At 40.9% G+C, this 21,835-nt stretch overlaps 1 protein-coding gene across 5 annotated transcripts in view; it reads left to right on the top strand.

Moving 5' to 3' along the window:
* The first annotated feature begins 16,454 nt into the window (after positions 1–16,454).
* The window catches only part of NTPCR (nucleoside-triphosphatase, cancer-related), a 34,276-nt gene continuing 28,895 nt past the window's right edge, over positions 16,455–21,835 (top strand). For all 5 annotated transcript variants that reach the window (XM_042446568.1, XM_042446571.1, XM_042446569.1 and 2 more), the window contains exons 1-3: positions 16,455–16,568; positions 19,429–19,591; positions 20,636–20,732. In XM_042446568.1, the coding sequence (XP_042302502.1) occupies positions 16,535–16,568; positions 19,429–19,591; positions 20,636–20,732 (294 nt within the window). In that variant the 5' untranslated portion in view covers positions 16,455–16,534. The remainder of the gene's footprint in view (positions 16,569–19,428; positions 19,592–20,635; positions 20,733–21,835) is intronic.

Below are 21,835 nucleotides of genomic sequence, written 5' to 3'. Positions count from 1 at the left end.
GTCTGGCCCTCCAGTTGGATTGCCAGTCTCATCTGCTGTAACCAGCATAATTCACAGTGAGGGACAATGGGAGTTGCAGTCCAACAATATCTGGAGAGTCACACACTCTCCATCCGTGCACTAGTGACTGATTGTTTGGAGATCAAGCTGAAGCAGTGCTGCAAATCATAGAGAGCTTGAGCAAGTACTTTCTTGTGGTTAGGAATGTGGGGTGTTCTATGCCAATTCAAGCCAATCTTTTAATCTCCCAAGATTTCAGCAGTGAATTGTATAGACAGAAAAATTCTTCTGTGATGTGACAGAAGCATAATTTGAATTGAATAAGCATAATTAAAACAGTCTGTTTAATTAATTGGTATGCTTGCAAGAAGTTAAACTGTATAGTGTTGTTCTTTCAAAATGACATCTTAATAAAAACATGCACTGAACCACTGACTACTATTAGAGCCATAGTTTGCTACTCCATTACACCAGATGTTAATTTCCAATTGTACATTTCCAGAGAATGTGGCTATTGTTTAACCGTGTTTTTATTAAAGGTCTTTCTGAGTAAAATGGGGCCAGTTAAATACAAATGAGATGTTATTTTTCCAGTGGAGTTAATTACAATGTCACATTGTAGTTGGATAAAATGATTTACAAACAATGAACATGTCCTAATCTATCCTATAATGTTGTTGATTTGTTGATGTTTCAGTGCATCTTGCAATAAAGATTTCAGTGACTTAAAATCATCAATTGGATAAAAGTGTGTGTTCATGAATTCTTTCAGATAAAATTTAAATTATATCCAGATTTTTCTTATAGTTCATCCTAGACAACATTTTCTTTAAAATCAACTATGGATTAATAGTGGACCCTTGGTATCTTCTGAGGTTTGGTTCTAGGACACACACACACACACACACACACACACACACACACACACCTTCGTGGATACTAAAATCTGTGTGTGCTCAAGTCTCATTAAGTACAATGACATAGTAAATAACAAAATCAAGGATTGCTTTTTGGAATTTATTTATTTTTTAAAGTTTTTTCAAGCTGTGGATGGTTGAATACATGAATAAAGAATCTGTGGATAAGATGGCTGACTATATTAATAATAGTGAACATAATCATATGGATACTATCTTTAAGCTCCTTCAAATGAATTGGAGCTCAGCAAGAGAACTGTCATGTTGGGCTTGTGTAAGATTTTATACAGTATTTAATAACAAATTAAGAATGAATTAATGGAGATTCCTCAAAAGTATGTATGAATCTCTTTTTTCAGTTGTCTTATATATCTCTATCCATTTTCTGCTGGCATACTTCCATTTTTCCACCACAGATAGAGGGAAGGCAAGAAGCAGCGTTTTCTAAAGTGGGGCCAAAGGATACAACTTTTCTTGTTTCAGATGCTCTCGCATTTACAGCAAACATTGTTTTTCCTAAATTTATTTCAACATAGAGTAGCCATTGTGTCCTGCTTGTGTGCTTTTCATTGATCAGCCATTTTAGGAAACAGAATCCTAGGCTAGATAGGATGTTGGTTTGGCTCTTAGGACCATGGCTCACAATTTGCCATCCAATCCCAAGATCTAGAGTTCCCTGCTAAGGAAGGTGAGGTTGGCTCTTCTGTTGTCCTTCTGCCATTAGGAAAATAATTTTATGCAGATACATGCCTTTGAAACAAAAGGTGCTCTTATGTCAAAGAGGGTTTATCTGGCTTCGTCTTGGCTGTGTCTTTCTCTGTTTTGCATTTTTAACTGCTTCTTTCCCTATCCCCCAATCCTGTGCCCTTTCTTTCACACTACTAAATTATAGCACTATGATTCCCTTTTAACTGCCATGGTTCCTGGGATTTGCAGTTTGGGGAGTATTCTCTGCCAGAAAGCTCCAGTGCCTCACAAGACTACTAACCCCAGAATTCCACAGGATAGAACCATGGCCGTTAAAGTAGAATCATAATTGTGTAGCATGAAAGAGTGCCCTGCCAATGCAAGCAGACTGGAAGCTTCACCAGTATACAAATGGAGGTAATGCTAGTGATAGTATGGCCAGTAGCTTCCCAGACATTCTGGATATATTATGGTGGTTGTTCCTGTTGGTGGTAGATCACATTGTTGCTGAACTGCAAGCAGAGGGGGAAATAGTTTGTGTAAGAGGGTATTAGATACTTATGCAAATGTCTAAAACAGCACAAAGGCATAAAAAGACTTAAAGCAGTGTAACATCTCTAGTGTATTCCACATTTTCATTAAGTTTTTTGTTTTAAATCTATAGTTGCTTATGGTTAGCTTCCTTGAGTGCCTTTTTTTAGCAGAAAGGCAGGACATAAATTAAATAAATAAAAGTGAACAAAGCAATGATCAAGTCATAAATCTGAGATGAGTTCTTGGGTGCCTAGTGAAGGGGTAATGCTTTGTATCATATTATCACATCATATAAGATCCAGGCAATCCAGATTCCCAACACACTCTGTGTGGCTGTGTGTAGTGGCTTTCAACTGGATAGCATCTGTGTTTTTTCTCCTTAACAAAGTTATCTGAATAGCTACTACTAATACCTCTACTTTTATGGATCCATTTCATTCCACATGTGTTTTTGACCATCTTAGGAGAGTATGAGACTTCATCTCTTCCAGTTACAAAGAAAGACTATATATGGCATGTTCTTGTTTGAGCTATAAAATCTAGGTACTGTAGCTGTACAAGGAGTAAAACATCCAAGAAGATGAAAATAAATAACTGAAAAGAACAAAAACATATGGTCCAATTATATTCAGTTCTTTAGTGTCACTAATAGCCCAAACAGTGCCAATGATTTTGTGTGGAGCTGCTCTTGACATCAAGAGTTTCTGCATCTGCAGTCCTGGGTGAACTTTTACTATATGCATGTTCACTGGGCATGATGCTCAAATATCACTCTAACCCTTAAGGAACTACATGCTTATCTTTTGAAAGATGGTAGTTCAAAATTTGGTATTTTCTTTGTATGTTTCCTTGATTGATATAGTCTTTATTGTTGCCAACTGCCTGGGGAACCTATTAGCACTGAGTTAGTTATCAGTGACAGCCATGCTGAATTGCTCATTTTGAGGATGGATATGCACACAGACACACACACATCTATCATGACAGAGGTTGGTAGAGACTGACCCTGAAGGGTCAGTACTTGAAGCCAGTGTGTGTGTGTACTTTGTCAGAAGCCCAATTTAAAGACTCCCCTCCTGGCAGACAGGTTTCTGTAATGAACCTGATAACGATCTTACAGTTACCAAGCATCTTTCACCCAGAAGAATTCCCTGAGAAATTGATTTCCTTTGTACATTTCTTCCTCTCCTAACAATCAGGGCTTAGGCAGCTAGTTTGATTTGGCATGGGTTCATTGAAACAAAGGTAACTCCTTTATCTTTACCATTACTTTAATAGTTGTGCCTTTTGCTGTTACCTGAAAGAATGTCTGTTTCCATACAGCTTGCTCATAGGTTGAGGTCATCCTTGGAATGTCCTCCAAATGCCCTGTTATTTAATTTTAAGATGACTAATGAATTTTCTGCAATTAGCAAGTGATTATCTCTTGTAAGAATATTTTACAAATTTGGTCTATTTGGTTCAACCTTTTTATCTGTACCTTGGTAGTTCATCATGAAGCTGTGGCCTTCACTGAAGAAGAATTTTGTCAAAACAGATTCTCTAGAAATCCTGTTTTAAAATGAAATCTAATTTCTCATTTTTTGTTTTTTTGTCCCCTGGCTATTTTGCAATAACTTGAAATAAATTTGCTATAAATTATTGCAAACTAAATGTATTTATCTTACAATAAATCCTGCATTTTTTTCAGTACTGCTGTTCATGTTATTGTTATCAGTTCCATTTTATGTTATTAATTAACCATCTGCTTTTCAATTTATAGTTTTTTTTCTGTAGATTTAATGCACCGTTTGTTGTACAAATCAGTTTGTAACCTATTATTTCAGATTAGAGCTGATACAATCATTGCATGGGCCACTTTTATTCCATTTTGTTTATACATAAAATTGGTAATTGCAAGATTGCAGTTGTGTTTCTTCATTACTTTTTTGTTTCAGTCTTCAGCTGCTATGTTATTTCATTCTGCCATCTGAGATAAGGCTGGGGGAGGCCAGGGAAACAGAGTTCTTGTGATGATGGTAGCCCTTCTATGGCACTCCCTCTGTTGGTTTCTCCATGTTCAACAAACCAAGTGCTCATGACCCTTCTCCACATTTCCTGTATTCAGGGCTCTGCAGGCCCAAAATGGAAACGCCAACTGCCTCTGGGACCCTGAACCTACTACAACCATTGCCAGACACATTTCATCCCCTTCCTTGAGGATAATCAGCATATACCCATGACTGTGTTCTTGGCCCCACCTCTCACAGGCCACGCTGCAAGAATGTAGTGCTGCCTCTACTAGGGGTATGTCTTGTGGGCATTCTCACAATGTCCTGAGCAGCATTAGGAGCTCTTGCTTTTATGACAATCATATATCTCACAACAGTGGTTGTCGCAGCAACATCAGCATACTGCTGGGTTGGTTGCTGTTCCTAACAGCTTGGGCACACTAAGCACAATTGGCTAGGCCCATAGGCCATATTTATTTGGTGCACAGACAATAAAGCATGCATACTTCAGTACACAGCAGAGAGGGTCAGGGAGAGAAGAAGTGCATGCTTCTGTGCAATTGTGACTGATGACTCTGCTGTCAGTGTGGTGAATGTGCTCAAGATTTTGATGTCTGTGGGTCCACACAAGATCCTGCACCTGTTTGGGGGATAGAGTTCAGCACTTAGCATCTGCCTGCACTGGATGGGATTAGTGTACTGAAAGTGATGCCAATCCCTGATGCGTTTCCAGGAAAGAAAAAAACAACTGACTCAGTGGGCACAAATATGGTGCTGTTCCCACATTGGGGTGGGATGGACGGTTAATTGCAGGTCTTCCACATCAGATAGCCAGAGAAGCACTGGACCTGACTATTTTTGGGGTGCCTTCCAACTCTATGAACATTCTTTATAGTTTGTTTCATTCCACTGACATAGAATGCAGCAGCCACCACAGCTTCTGTGTGGTTTGTAATTGTAGCACATGTGTTTGCATTGTTTTGATAAAACATCTGTCATGTAAGAGCCATGCTTCCCACCTCACACCCTTCCTCCTTCTTCCTCTCTGTTGTTTCAAAGCTCTGCTCCCTGTTGTCTTGAGTCTTTTGAGTTGATGTAATGAGGTTTCCCCTTGGAATATTTGAATCACTGCCTCTGGGAGCATGTGTGAAAGAAAGAGTAAAGTATGTGAGCAGGATGGGGTGGGGGTGGATAGAGACTGAAGAAAACCAGGGATATACTAGATGTTAATGTTTAATTACTCTCTTTAAAAATCCCTCACAATGCTTTTAAAAAACATTAAAAATTCACATTGCCATCTGGAAGCATTCACATATTTGCATAAATCTTACAATTTGACATAACCGGCTGAGTGAAATAATATTCTACACTCAGCATGACATTCTTGTCTGTCCTTCCATAATGTACTATAACTTGTGACAATTGTAACTGATGCATGCAAAAATTCTAAGCAACATTTCCTGGCTTGTAATATGTTGCATGCATTATATAATTCGATATAGTAACAGGAAGCTCTTTGGAATGTTTGAGAGAATAACCATAGCACAGGTGCAGTCTTCAGAAAAGCAAGTTAAGGAATCATTTATTTTTTATGACATATACTTAGGAAAAGCTGTGCATGTTATATGAGAACTAAAGAGATCTCTGAAGGACAAAATGAAACTATGGCCCGATTTATATGGGCCTTTGCGCCGCCCCCATCACGTGCTAGAGGTTGGCTGAGGACACACCGTCCATATTGGCCTCACCCCTAGCACGTGACGGGGGCGTAAAAATAGCAGCACCCTGTACACACGGGCGCCGCCATTTTGACGTGACAGACGCTTAGTGTCCACACGTCCCTGTGCCTTTGTGACACCACAAGTGCGCCCTTGGCGCCTTGCGGCATCACAAAGCCACCACAACAAGAACCTGCTTTTTGTGGGTTCTTTTTGTTCCGCGACGGAGCTGCACAGTTTGCCTTTGCGGAGCAAACCAGGGCGGTGGTAGACTGCCCTTTTTGGGCGGTCTGTATCCCGCCAATATTATTTTAAAATAGGAAATAAATCTAATTAATGCCAAGGCATGCTAGCATTAGTTATAATGACTTATAGTGCAATCCAGTACATGTCTACTCAGATGTAGGCCCCACTAAATTCAATCAGACTTACTCCCTGGTAATTACATACAGGATTGTTGATTTACAGAGCCATCCTTTGTTGCTAATGACCTTCGAGTTGATCTCGACCCATGGCAATCCTATGGATGGGACATTTCTAAGACCCCCTATCCTCTCCTGTTCTGCTTAATTGCTGCATTTCATACCTGTGACCTCTTTAATAAAATCTATCCATCTAGTACAGGGGTAGGCAACCTTTTTGAGCTGGGGACCGGGTTGCTGTCCCTCAGACAACTGGAGGGCCGAAGCCAAAAAATAAATAATTAAATAATTTATTAAAAAAATTAATTAAATAAATAAACTGGGGAAAATGTAGGACAAAAATTTCAGATGGAACACCTCACAGATCTGGAACACCTACCATGAAAGATCAAGAAAGAAAGTGCAAAGGCAAACCTACTGTTGAACATAAAAAAGACAAAAAAATAATGACCATGGAGAATCTACACAAGGACAGCCAAAAAGACAAACAAATGGATCCTAATGCAGATCAAGCTGGAAATCTCCCTTGAATTCAAGATGATAAAACTGAGGCTGTTGTACTTCGGACATATCATGAGAAGGGAGGACTCACAGGAAAAAACAATGCTAGGAAAAGTGGAGGGAAGCAGAAAGAGAGGAAGGCTGCATACTAGATCAGGGGTAGGCAACCTGCGCCCCGTGGGCCGGATGCGGCCTGGCAAGGCCTTGGGACTGGCCCCAGCCCGGTCCTGCCGCCGATTGCCGCCGGAGCCTTTAGCCTCTCGCATGAGGGCGTGGAGCCTTTGGCCTATCAGGAGGAGGCGGGCAAGGGGGGCAATTGTCTATAGAAGCCTCCGAAACAGACATTTATATTAACATTTTTAAAAAAAATCAGCCATTTTTTTTGCGTGTCCTCTATTTTTTAAAAAATGTGTCCTCCATCTGAAATTTTTGTCCTACATTTTCCCCAGTTTATTTATTTAATTAATTTTTTTAATAAATTATTTTTTTGCTAGTACTATGGTATCATCTGCCTATCAAAGGTCTGGTACACACGGGCAGGAAGCAGCGTCATGCCGGCGATACTAGGGTTTGGGAGCATGCAATGTCTGCACGCTTCTGAATCCTAGTATGTCACAGTGCCGTCCATACAGGGCGATGATGTCGCATGTGTGCCACGTCCAAAAGGCACGGTGCACCCATGACGTCACTGCGCCACACCAAGGCGCTAATTGCGCCTTTACAGCAGTGCAAGAAGGAGCCGCATTTCGCAGCTCCTTTTTACAGCGGATTGTTGTTGCGGCCATATGATTGCCACGACAATGATACAGAGGAGAAAGGGGCGGCCTCTGGTTGCCCCTTTCTCCTCATCTGTACTGAGCCTTAGAGTGTTGATATTCTTTCCTCTTATTTTCACTCTTCCTTCTTCTGTGTCCAGCCTTGCTTTTCTTATATGTTCTTCATACTATTTGAACAGATAGGCTGAAAGAATGCAGCCTTGTCTGACCCCTTTGCCAATTGGGAACCATTCTGTTTCTCCGTGTTCTGTTCTGACAGTAGCCTCTTGTCCTGAGTTCAGACCCCTCATCAGGACTATCAGATGTCTTAGCTCTCCCATGTCTTTAAGGGTGTTCCATAGTATTTCATGATCTATGCCAGTGGCTCCCAAACTATGCTCTTTAAGGGATTTTGGATTTCAGCTTCCAGAATCCCAGACTACTGGCCAACATGGCTGAAGCTTCTGGGAGCTGAAGTCCAAAATCTCTTAAACCGCACAGTTTGGGGGGCCATTGATCTGTGCAATTGAAGGCTTTGTTGTAGTCTGTAAAACACATGCTGATTTTCTTTTGGAATTCCCTGGTGCACTCCATTATCCATCATACCTTTGGTACGATACCATCTAATTAAAAATAATAATTGTAAGCTGCTCTGATAGCCTTTAGGGCTGAAGGGCGGGGTATAAATACCACAAACAAACAAACAAATAATACCTTTGCTATGTGGTCCCTAGTGCCTCTTTCTTTCCTGAACCCTGCTTGAACACCTGGCATTTCTCTCTCCATGTGTGGTTGAAGTCTGTGTTGCAGAATTTTGAGCATGATTTTGCTTGCATGGGAGATCAGTGCTATAGTTGCTGCAGTCTTTTGTACTGTATCTCCTTTTCTGTGGATGGGAATGTATATTGACCTCTTCCAATCTATTGGCCATTATTTTGTTTTCCATAATTGTTGACATATGTTGGTTCCTATCTATGTCTAATTGAAAATCTCACTAGACAAACCAAGTAAATTCCAGCTAGACCAGATCCATTGAATCATTGGGAACATGATAACTCTCCATTCATGCAAGTTTCGCTGAATCAAATTATTTCTAGCTGGGACCAGTGTTTGGATTTACCCCATTCTTCCAACTTGGATTCATGGAAAGTGTACAGTTTTGCATTCACATGAAGCCAAGTCCTGTGCCATATACTCAGATATCAGTACCACTTTGTTCAGTGGACATTTCCTCCTAGGAAACTGTGTACAGTGGGCCCTTGCTGTACGTGGGGGATCCGTTCCAGACCCCCCCCCCCCGTGTAAAGCAAAAAAACACATAAGCTTCAGCCCCATTATATCCAATGGGGCTCATGCTTGCTGCACGGCCGCGTGCACGACCCACAGCTGTGCGCACCATTTGCAAGCTCCATTGGATATAATGAGGCTCGTGCTCACCGTGCGGCAATGCACACGCGCAGGACATGCACCCATTTCCTAGGCAGCTTCAGCGTATCCTGAAAGCCACCTATAAGGAACCTGCGTATGGCGCGGGCTCACTGTATATGATCACACTGTTAATGATCACTACTCTAACTTTATAAAAGCATTACTTTCCAGCTTTGAAACCTCTGAGGTTATGCTAAAGAAGTCAGGAAAGTATATTGTAATGGAGCATTTCTCACAGAAATCAGATGATGTAGCCATGGAACACCATAACACCCGCATAAGTTTAGCAGATCTTGTCTACATTGTTACAAATAATTACATAGGACTAGATGAATACAAAAGACTTCAAGCCCTTTGTTACTGGTTTTTTTTAATTGACCTGATCTCCATTGATATTACTATAGATATTATGAGATGGGTTTAGATATGTGCAGAGGTATGGATAAGTAGATATAAAACTGAAAGAAATGTTCTTCAAACATATGGATACCTTTTTTTTTTTTTGCTATTAAATATTGCCCTCCCTTCACATCCATTTGCATACATCTTTTGGCAGTTTAATTTGGAATATATTCAAGCTGTGACCTTCCTCAAGATCTTGTTCTGTCCTACTGAAATTTAGTTTTCCCATTGCTGAAAGCTGAAATGATGCCCTCAAGCACAGAATTAGAGCCTCAAGCAGAGATTTGCTTTATAAAATAACCACTCTTTCAGTGTAAACTACTGACTCCAAACAAAGGCATAGGTCACAGAATATTATTGTCCTCATTTTCTCTTTCCAAGTTCTTACCCTTGAGAATAGCAATTGGTTAAATGACCTCCTTTCTCAGCCACTGATTTGGAAACTTGCAGCTAATTGATTTCTCTCATTCAACCCGAAGCTTTAGAAATTCATCCAGGCCTTATAGTGTACTTGTAGGATATATAAATTTCCACTTGCTTGGTAATTTGTTGTGAGAAACTGTAATTCAACTTCCAGCTAAAAAATACTGAACACTTAACTACAGTTGAAAAAAACAGATAACACAATTTTGCTTTTAAATCTACAATCAAGGAAGGCACAGCCCTCATTTGCAGGTCTTGAGCAGAATTGTGATGACAGAGTGTCTTGAAGGGTTCTCCTTCATAGGGTTGCCATACATTGAAGCTGCCTTGACCGCAATTAACAACAAGCCTTATAGATTGTGTTGCATTGCCTCAAACTATGGTGCTTCCAGTATTTTCCATTTGCAAAACAGAAGCTGTAAATGTGATTTCAGATATGGCTGTTATTGTGCAATCATCCTGCCTCATCCATAGTGTTTAATGATGGGATCCAGATAACATTCTCTTCTATTTGCAATCCTCTCACATTTACTCACCATTTCTCCCACCTTTTTAATTGCCCCAAATAAATCTTAAAATCTGTTAAAGAGAAAAAGAGAATGGCTGCACAGTGTCTATTGATTCCAAATGGAGCAACCAACACATGGAGGGGAAATGTTGTTTTAGTGAACTGTTTATCAAGTCATCTTATGTAACAATTTTCAGGATTTGACTGTCTGTATGTCTGTTTTGCTATATGAATCCACATGCTCCATCACAGCCTCTAAACTTGGAATGTTATCTAATGGAACTGAAACCAAAATTGAACTGAGCTGATTAGACATCATCCATCAAAGGTGGATGCTTCCTGGACAAATGTTTTGAATTTCTATGTTATTTTGCTCTACAGCAGGGGTAGGCAAGGGGTTAGGAAGTGGCATCGTTCTTCACAGGGACCCTAGAGAAATGCAAGACTCTGCCATACCAAAATAAATATGGCCCCTAGACGTCATGGGGTTATTTTCATGGTTTTGGCCCTTTCTAACTTTCAGGTCACCTTTGGTCAGAAAAAAAGGCTCCCCCAAGCCTAAAATAACCTTGGGACAAAAACTTGCCAAGAGTACCATGTCAAGATAGGAGTGTTTGGGGGCCTGTTTTTGGATTTTTTTTTTTACTTATTCTCCAATTGGGAGAGGATTTAGGGGGCACAAAATGATCCTTGATTTTGGATGCAACCAAGTGGGCCACACTTTCCTGATTTCTGTTCTAGAATGTAGGTTTATGAGCCAATTTTGATGAAACTTTATACTTAGACTTAGATGAACATACTGAACATTTTCTGTGCACGATGAGAATAATTATCAAACTTTTATCTTTTTCCAGATAATTGCTGATTTTGCATGGAACTTAGTGTGAAATAAAATTCAGGGATGATACAAGTAGGCACCTGGAATACTGCATCCAGTTCTGGGCACCACAATTTGAAAAGGATGTTGAAGAAGCTGGAGCGTGTTCAGAGGAGGGTGACCAAAATAGTGAAGGGTCTGGAAACCATGCCCTGTGAAGAGTGTCTTAGGGAGCTGGGTATGTGTAGCATGAGGAAGAGAAGGTTAAGAGGTGATATGATAGCCCTGTATAAGTGAAGTACAGTACATTTAGGCTGAAGCAAGCTTGTTTTCTGCTGCTCCAGAGACTAGGACCCAGAGCAAATGGATTCAAACTACAGGAAAAGAGATTCTAGTTCAACATTAGGAAGAACTTCCTGACCATAAGAGCTGTTTGACAGTGGAACACACTCCCTTGAAGAGTGGTGTCTTCATCTTTGGAGGTTTTTAAACAGAGGCTTGATAGCCATTTGTAAGGAGTCTTTTGATTGTGTATTCCTTCATGGCAGGGGTTAGACTGGATGGTCATTGAGGTCTCTTCCAACTCTGTGATTCCATGATTCTTGAAAACCTTTGTTTCATTCAAAACAAGTGACATCATCAACATTCACATTGACAATACTGGATAAATTTCTATGGTCTTTAGACTGTTCTACTCAAATGAATCCCACTGAAAGAAGCCGCTTGCTACTCCAAAGCAAATCATATTATATAGAAGTGTGATAAAGGAAAGCATTTTCCATTTATTCACCCCAGTGATTACTTTGATCAGGGCTTTCCAGTGCAGGGGATCTGAGACAGATCCCTGACAGATCAGGGCCTGAGCAGCCACAGCGGCAGCCCCAGAGGCCCCGATCTGCCGCTTCTCCAGGCCTTGGGGAAGCAGCAAAATGCCGCTTCCCCACGGCCTGAAAAGGGGTGTCCTTGGAGCTTCATGCCCCAAGAACACCCCAACAGCGGCGGGGAAAGAGAGAAAGGGGCCACTTGGCCCCTTTCTCTTCGTTATCGCTGGTGCCGCCATTTAAGGGCTGTGCCAGCGATACATGTGGCGAAAGAAGCTCCATTTTGGAGCTCCTTCCAGCGCCGCTGAAAGGGCGCCACAAGCGCCCTGCAGCAGCACACACACGTCACACCCGCATCGTGTCGTTTGGCTGCGGTGCAACCATGACATCGTAATGGCAGCGCCCATGTAGACAGGGCACCACCATTTTGATGCACGGTTACGTGCTAGGGTTGCGGGGCATCTGTAAAGGATGCCCCGAGGCAACCCTAGCACATATCCAGGTTGGCGCAAAGCACCGGTCTGGATACCGCCTGAATTTGTTTTAAAGGCTAAATTTGCTTCCCTTATATAGTAACAGCTGTGATTTTTCTTTTACAGTACATATTGGATAGCTGAAAAATAGCTTTCTCAACAGGTGTGTCAACTTTTAATCCATCATATGCAATTAACTAATTATATCACTTTTAGTTATCTTGACTGATGAATCAAATTTTCTTATGGCTAAAAGAAAATGTCAAACAAGAAACCTGCTTGTTTTGTTTTTAGATAATGGAATCATGGTCACCATCTACTTTTTTTTAAAAAAATAACAATTTATATAAGTTGCTGTTTTATTAATAGGCAACCTCTCAATACTGAAAACTAATTCAGTTAACCAAATAATTTTATCAGGGATTCCGTCATATTGTTAAGCATTAAAAATTATTCATGTGTTGAAAAGGATCCAGACATTGTTCTTCAGTAAAGGGATTCTATTGTTAGCATCACTTGCTTCCAGTACTTAAACTACAGTCTGTTCCTTCCAGAAATGCAATGTGATTTTAATAGGCTTGAAAGACAATAAACATCTGTTCTTTCAGCCATAAATTCCTATATTTCATGATGTTTTCTGTTTATTCCTTTTTAAGGAAAGAGGTGGTCACTCTATTTGGTGATTATCATTGCCAAGATTTTCCTCCCATATGTGCACATGGTGTTCTTGTTATTTCATGTTCAGTTCTCAGTTTTTCCACAGTTTCCCACCTGGTGTCCTGTCATTTTACTTCCATTTTCACACACAATTGTCTCATTCCATTTATTTCTTTCATCTTAAAATGCAAAACGCATCCCAGTAAACAGTGGTGATAGTGGTGGTGAAATTGTGGAACAACAGAAGGATAATACAGGTCAGCCCCCACGAAGGTTCTTTAGGGCTGGGTTCCTCATGTGCTTGAAAGACCACTACAGTGCATATGACTGCCACACTATTTGTAAATAAGCTGGAGAGAGCGCAATACATTCCTGGATCATATTGTCTTAAGATGATCCAGGAATATATTTACCTTAAGCTTGGCATCTCATCATTTATCTTAAGCCTGGCATCTTAGCAGCTAGGGAGAGTGGCTATCAAAGCAACTTTCTGTAGTCTTCCCTTTTGTGGGCAAATACTTTTGAGTCAGGCAGGCCTTTGGCAATTGATCCATTGCTAAGGAAGAGACTTTTTTTACTAGGTAGACACTGCATTTTCTTTATTGATATGTATTAAATTATATTTTAATATTTAATTGTATTTTAGTATCTGAACTAATTTAATGATATTTTTATTCAATTTTATTGTGAGCCTCCTTCAAATCTGATTTTGGGGGAAAGTTGAGACAGGTGAGTTTATCAAACGGCAGGAATTTCTCTTAAATTGACAATGAGATTATTTGGATAGTTGTGTTAAAAAACGATGACATCTGAATAGAGCCTTTGACATAGGCTGACCATACATACCATTTGAAAAGGGACAGTTACCTTTATTTTTTCATATTTCCAGACTGCCTTGTCGTTTTAATATAAATGTCAAATTTGTCCCATTTTCAAGAAAAATGTGTGTTATGTTGCAAAAATGGTTTGAAGATCCCTATTTGAAATCGTGGTTGTCAAACACACACACACACACACACACACACACACACACACACACCTGTGTCATGGAGTGTGAGAAGTTTTATGAATAGTGTGGTGAAAGACCGAAATTTTCTGTGTAAGATTACAGTTGGCTCACCACATTTGCAGCTTTGACTTTTGTGAACTTGATTATTTGTGGTTTTGATAAATACGTTCTCTCTAGAAATCTTTTAAGTCCTCCAGCACAACTCTGCCAGAAGTTAACCACAGAATTGTGCTGGAGAACCTTGAAATTCCTAGAGAAAACACTTCTCTAGGCATTTGTAGGTCCTTCAGCATGACTCTAGGGTTAATATCTGGCGGATGTTGACCATAGAGTTGCACTGGAGGAACTGGAGGTATTCTCTCAGGTAAAAAGAACAGTGGGTTTTTTTTTATTTGCTGTTATTCCAAATTCATGGGAATCCTTTATCCCTAACCCCAGGGAATGTGGAGGGACCACTGTACTTCCTCTGAGAAATATTAATGGTACGATTGTGATGAAATACGTGATACAGTCGCCTTCTAAATCGACCTAAATTTTTCTATGAGTTCTGCCACTGAAGAATAATGGTTAACTCAATAGGTTCATATAATTAAACTTTTGTTACCGTCTTACTTTTTCATGAATACATAATATAGCATATCCCTATCCTGTTTTTGCCATCCCTACACTGTGTTTTAGACTAATCTCTCTCTCTCTCTCTCTCTGTATAGATAGATAAATAGATAGATAGACAGATATTGGCCCAGTACATACCACCGGTTTGCGGCGACCTGGGGCCAATTCTAGGGTTCCAGAGCGCACAGCATTCACATGCTCTGGACCCTTAGCACGTATAGATTGTGCCATCATTATGCGGTGCCGTCCATACAGGGCGCACGTGCATGATGCAAGCGCAGTGCTTCATCTGCACCTCCGGGTGCCACACTTCCGTCATGAACACATAAGAGTGTACCAATGGCGCACTGATGACGGCATCCACACGCTCCAAGAAGAACCTGTTTTTCCAGGCTCTTTTTGGTGTTGAGGGACGCCATGCTATTTGACTGCTGCAGTGTCCCTCTGGAGGAATACTGGGTGCCTCCAGCCCACCTTTTTAGGGTGAAATGTACCGTGCCCCATATATATATATATATATATATATATATATATATATATATATAGTGTGTGTGTGTGTGTGTATTTCTTCTTCGTGGTCTCTGTAAATCATACAAATGGATTGTACTGTGCCTGCGCAGTTCTGCTTGGAAACTCCTGGAATCACTGGGCATGGATAACAAAATCCGTGGATTCTCAAGTCCCATTAAATACAATGACATATCAAAATGGTGTCCCTTATAAAAAATGGGAAATCAAGGTTTGATATTTGAAATTTAAACTGTTTTGTAACATTTTGAAACCGTAGATGCTTGAATCTGTGTATAAGAAATCCGTGTATAAGAAAGGCCAACTGTGTTTGTGTTTGTGTGTGTGTCTCTGTATATAGTCTCTCTCTCTCTCTCTCTGTGTGTATGTATGTATGTGTATATATATATATAGTGTGTATATGATATATATAATATAGTCTCTCTCTGTATATATACATACACACACATATATACATATACAGTATATATATATATGTATATATATATATATATATATATATATATATATATATACTATGTGTGTGTATATATGTACGTGCGTGTATATATATGTATGTATATAATCATAGAATCATAGAGTTGGAAGAGACCGCAAGGGCCATCCAGTCCAATCCTCTGCCATGCAGGAAATCTCAATCAAAGCATCCCTGACAGATGGCCATCCAGCCTCTGTTTAAAAATTTCCAAGGAAGGAGACTCCTTGTGTGTCTGTCTGTCTGTCTGTGTGTGTGTGTGTTATAGTGTGTCTGTGTTTGTGTGTATATATTATATACAGTATATATATAATGTGTCTGTCTGTCTGTCTGTGTGTGTGTGTGTGTGTGTGTGTATATATATATATATATACACATATGATATATATATCGTGTGTGTATACACACACACACAGCCAGCACATAACAACATATCGAGAGCCAGCATTGCTTAGTGCTTTGAGCATTGGCCTATGACTCTGGAGACCAGGGCTGAAACCCACTGGGTGCCCTTGGCCAAGTCACACTCTCTCAGCCTCCTCAGGGGAAGGCCATGGCTCAAGAGTAGGGCATCCTGGGAACTGTAGTTTCGTGAGACATTTATTAGCCTTCTCTGTCAAGAGAAGGCTCTGGTGCCGCCACAATAAAATACAATTCCCAGAAATTCCCTAGGAGCGAGCCAGGGAAGTTAAAGCGGTCTCAAACTGGGTTATTTCTGCAGTGTGTTTTGGACCAATATGTGTGGAAAAGGCGGCCAGAGGGAAGGGAGGGAAGGGAGGCGGGGAGGGAGGAGTCACTCTGGAGCAGGGACCGCCCCAAAGGAGGCGGTGTGGGCCTTGTGGAGCCTCCCAAGATGGCTAGGCATGTTTTCCTCACGGGGCCGCCAGGTAACCTTTCCTTTCATCCACACTAGAGAAATAACCCGCTTTGGCAGCGCTTTAACTCTTTGTCAGTCTCTTTGCTATGGAATTCTGGGAGTTGGAGTTGGTTGTGGGCCCAGAGCGGAGCGGAGCTCCGCTCTGGGCCCCACAACCAACTCCAACTCCCAGAATTCCATAGCAGAGACAGACAAAGGCTAACGGCCCCCTTTCCTATCATTTATTGCACTTGTTGTTATTGCTGTGTGCCCTTAAATCGTTTCCTGAGGGGAACCTATACTGGGGTTTTCTTGGCAAGTTTCCTCAGAGGAGGGTTGCCATGGCCTTCCTCTGAGGCTGAGAGAGTGTGACTCGCCGGGGTCCATGGCATTGCAGGGATTCGAACCCTGGTCTCCAGAGTCATAGTCTAGCGCTTAAACCACTATCCCACGCTGGCTCTCTTGTGACCTATTGTGTGTGTGTTTAAATACGCAAACACACACACACACACACACACACACACACACACATTATATCCATCTATTGTGGGTGTGTATATGCACTCATCGCCCCCATATTTCTGGCTTTGATATTTGCGGATTTGAGTAATTACGGATTTGATTAATATGTCCTCTCTAGGAATATCTAGGTCCTCCAGTGTAACTCTGTGGTCAAACTAAAAGTTGCACTATAAGATTCCTAGAGGGAACCCTCCACTAGGCCTTTGTAGCTCCTCCAGTGCAGTTCTATGGTCAGTGTCTGTTGGACATTGACCACAGAGTTGCTCTGGAGGACCTAGAGATTCCTAGAGAGGTGTCCTCTCAGGGAAAAACATGGTGTTTTTGATATTTGCAGTTTTTCCATATTCACTGGGGTCTTGTGCCCCTAACCCTAGCGAATATGGAGGGACAAGTGCATGTGTGTGTGCGCACACACACGCGCGCGCACACACACACGTATACATATACGCTTGATATATATTGAGAACCAACATGGCTTAGTGGCTTGACCATTGAGGTCACACACTCTCAGCCTCAGGGGAAGGCCATAGCAAACCTCCTCTGAACAACTCTTGCCAAGAAAACTCCATGATAGTGCCACTTTATGATTGCTCTATGTTGGAAACAACTTGAAGGCACACAACACCAACAATATGACATACAGGCCCCTCTTTTTTGCGGGGGATCCATTCCAGACCCCCCCCCCAAAAAAAACCCCCAAAATTGCCACTATTCAAGCCCCATTGGCTTGAATGGCAGCACTTGCCCAGGGGCACCATGAATGCCCCATTTTGTTCCCTCTGTTTGCCACTGGCAAATACTCCCAAGTCTGTGAAAATGGAGGGCCGACGGTATATGACTTTTGGCCATAGCACTGGGGTTTCTGGAGCTGAGTTAGTGTGATTTTTCCAAGACGCCCACCACCACCACCGCCATCAGCACCAGTGGTTTCCATGGCCCACCAGGGATTCAAACCCTGGTCTCCAGAGTCATATAGTCCAATGCTCAAAGCACTGCCTGATGAACTTGGTGGGAGTAATGTAATTCTTCTGAGTGAATTCAGGCATTTCCCCCCGCAATATATTTTGGTCCTTGGGTACATTACATTTGAAAATTGCAGTGCTTTTTTGTAAACGAAAACAGGTTGTGATTTTCTTTGTGCTTGGGAATAGCTGTGTGTGTTGTGTTGTGTGCCTTCAAGTCCTTTCTAACTAATGGCAACCCTAATGCAACCCTATCATGGGGTTTTCTTGGCAAGATTTGTTCAGTGAAGGTTTGCAGTTGCCTTCCCCAAGGCTGAGAGAGTGTGACCTGCCCATGGCCACCCAGTGGCTTTCCATGGCTAAGCTGGAAATGAAACCAGTGTCTCCAGAGTCATAGTCCAACATTCAACCATCTATCCCACATTGGCTCTCTGCTTGGGAATATACCATATTTGAAATTGGAACTATTCCTGGGCTGGAAAGGTGCAATTCTGTAAAATAATGTACTTGGCAAAAACATTATTTTGCTTTGCCTCTCATTGTTAGTGTCTTGGTCTTTGTGCAGAAGGACTACTTCGAGAACACACTGTTTCATCAACATTAGATTGTGGGACTTAATTTTTAAAAAATGATTTAGCATGTCAAATCTAAAGTGTGTACAATTATGAGCCAATTATCGTCCTATTTTATTGGAATAAATTGGATTTCTGAAAGTTTAAATTATGAGCTAAGGAAATAGTCATTTATCAGTGGCTGCTAATATAATTATACAAGATGACAAGAATAGAGCTTTGGGTGAGGTGGAGGTTATATTAATAAGAAAAACTCTTATATTATGTTGCTTTCTCTGTGATGCAGAAATTGAGCTGAATGACCTCATTTATCACTTTTGCAGAAGGTCTTAATAGAAAGGGCAACCAAATATCTGGGCAGATGTTCTCATACTGTATTTTTATAGACTGTTCCTCTGATTCTTGGGAAATGATTCTTGGGAATGCATCCCAAAAACGAGGACAGATTTCTGTGTATTATTGCATTAAATGCTTGGAGGTTCCAAAGTCTTTTGTTTGCCAATCTTTTGTTTGCTGGATTTACCATTCCCCTTTTACTAAAGCAAATAAGGAAAGGTCCCTATCCACATTATTGTATGTAGAAGCATTTGCCAGGTGGATGTGGCCATCATGTGTCTTTCCATTCCCATATTGTGTTTTTTTGGCGTGATAGGTGAGCTGCACACAGAAGCCTATAATATGGTTCTAGTGTATGGAGCAAATTCTGCACTGTACATCCAGTGCAGGCTGCCTCTGGGAGGTCACTTTGGATGTCATATCCATTGTGACAGTGATATATTACTGTTTGTATGGGATATGGGATACTGGTGCCATAATGAGGCCTTTTGTGTTACAGGCATTGGGAAAACAACATTGATCCAGAAAGCCACTGAAATTTTAAAATCCTCCGGTCTCCCTATTGATGGATTTTACACAGAGGAAGTAAGAGAAGGTGGCCGGAGAATAGGCTTTGATGTTGTCACTCTGAGTGGAAAAAGAGGAATTCTCTCTAGAGTTGGGTATGATCTTTAAACAATACTTTCCTTGTGGAATGCATATTTGGCCTTTCGAGGCCACTGTTTTCTATGTTCAAAGGCACTTAGAACAGCATGGTCAGGTGGAAAAGAGGATGGCTCCTGGCACTTTTAATAGATATTTGGAAGAAGGATTTTAATCAGTGTAGCTCTCATGACAATCTACCTCCTGAAATTTTCTTTTGTTTTTGTGTGTACCTTCAAGTCATTTCTGATTTATGAGGACCATAAGGCAAATGTCTCATAGGGTTTCTTAGTGAGATTTGTTCTAAGATTTGTTTGTCTTTGCCTTTCTCTGAGGCCAAGAAAGTGAGGCTTGCCTACACCCAGTGGCTGAGTAGGGATTTGAACCCTGGTCTCCAGAGTAGTAGTCCGGTGCTGAAACCACTATACCATGTTGGCTTTTCTGTAGCAGAACTAAATCTGCAAAAACCCTACCCTGTTTATATCTGGCTACCCAAAGCTGAAGTCATATGTGCAGCTGAAAAGGTGAATGAAATTTTGAAATCACCATTTGTTGAACATTAACATGGATGCATTGACATGTTGATACCAAGATAGTAAATGACAGGCAAAGGAGGGGGGTGGCTACTCTTCATCATAATGTGCAGTCCAAATGGTTAGGAAATCTACACTTGACTCCAAATTAAGAATTATAGCAAGCTTTTATTCTATGGACAGCTGGGCAAACTTCACTTCTTGGTCTATTGCCTTAGGGCCAACATCTGTCCTACAGCATAGTGCTCCAAGTAGACACCACTTTTCACCTTTGTCATGATTAATTATGATACCTTGTGCATATTCTAGACATGACTGAGATATTAGCAGCTGTCTGGAGCATCTAACCATGTGTGGTGGTGGTGGTGGGGGGTGTCATTACAAAGGGGATAGAAAGCATTGTGGCAAGCCAACTCCTGATTTTGACATGCTTTACAGGGCCTAGGGTTACATGTTAAGGAGGAACATTTTAGAAAGTTCATTGTTTCTTATTGCAGTATTGAATTTTTATTGCTTACTTTCTTTCTTCAGCTGTGATCTCTCAACAGCAAGGCGTGAATATCGTGTTGGGCAATATGTAGTGGACCTGGCATCCTTTGAACAGTTGGCTCTTCCTTTGTTGAGAAATGTGAGTGACATATTGGGACTTGGTGGGTTTGGGTGAATAGAATGTGGTCACAAATTCTTAGTGAAATGAAAATGTATTTTTGATTTTGAGAGGCTTGTACATATATAGTGTAGTGGTTCTTTCACAATGGTGTGATTGTGTCTCATTCTTTAGGTGATGTATTCTCTTGTCTTATAAGATTTTCAAACTGACCTTTGGGGAAATTTAGAACCGTGTGTGTGTGTGTGTGTGTGTCTGTGTGTGTGTGTGTGTCTGTGTAATCTTGTTACTTCATTTAATGGACTCAAGAAGCAGATCTTTGGAAATATCTGTTTCTACTTTTCCTTTATTGTATAACTTTTGCAATAAAGTTATCATTTTTATACCCCACTTTTCATCCAGAATTGGTATCAAGCCAATTTAGAGCAATCTTAGCTACAACAAAAAGGAATAAATGGAGACAGCAGTCTTTTCTTACCTTGGCAGTTGATGATATAATTAAGGTTATACATTAAACTTTCCTAAGTGTGGGGCAGCAAACGTTTTGGATTATAGTTCCCACAGCACCGTCCTTTATCAGTGCCATCCTGGGATGATGGGAACCCTTTAGAAAGAGAGGAAAGAGATGGAATCCCAACCTGAATGGTCCTTATCACATGGAGGGTTTTGCAACTCTGATCTGAAGCCACTGCGGGTCCAACCATGTGAATTCACGTTAAAACGTGAAGTATTATCTCATGGAATTGCTTTCTATGGGGGGGGGGGGGTCCTTCCGAGGTGGATCCACAGTAAATCCAAAGTGACTCCTGATTTTTGTGAATTTGGTAACAAGCGAATTCTCAAAAATTATTTCCAGGCTCACTTTGATTTCAATCCGAATTGGTCAGGTGTGGAATGCAACTTTGCTTCCATCCTGGTACACGCCCCCCCCCCCCCAAAATCCCCAAGGTCCCACATTTTCCATGATGCTGCACTGCAATTTTGCTCCATTTGCTTCCAGTACTCCTTCAAGAACGGAGGTTGCATAATATTTCTTTAATAATAATAATAATAATGGAGAACAAGGCACTGCAAAATAATAATAATAATAATAATAATAATAATAATAATAATAATAATAATAA

This window comes from Sceloporus undulatus, chromosome 1 (genome assembly GCF_019175285.1).
Source record: "Sceloporus undulatus isolate JIND9_A2432 ecotype Alabama chromosome 1, SceUnd_v1.1, whole genome shotgun sequence".
NCBI classification, from domain to species: Eukaryota; Metazoa; Chordata; class Lepidosauria; order Squamata; family Phrynosomatidae; genus Sceloporus; species Sceloporus undulatus.
This window is presented reverse-complemented; position numbering and strand designations above follow the sequence as displayed.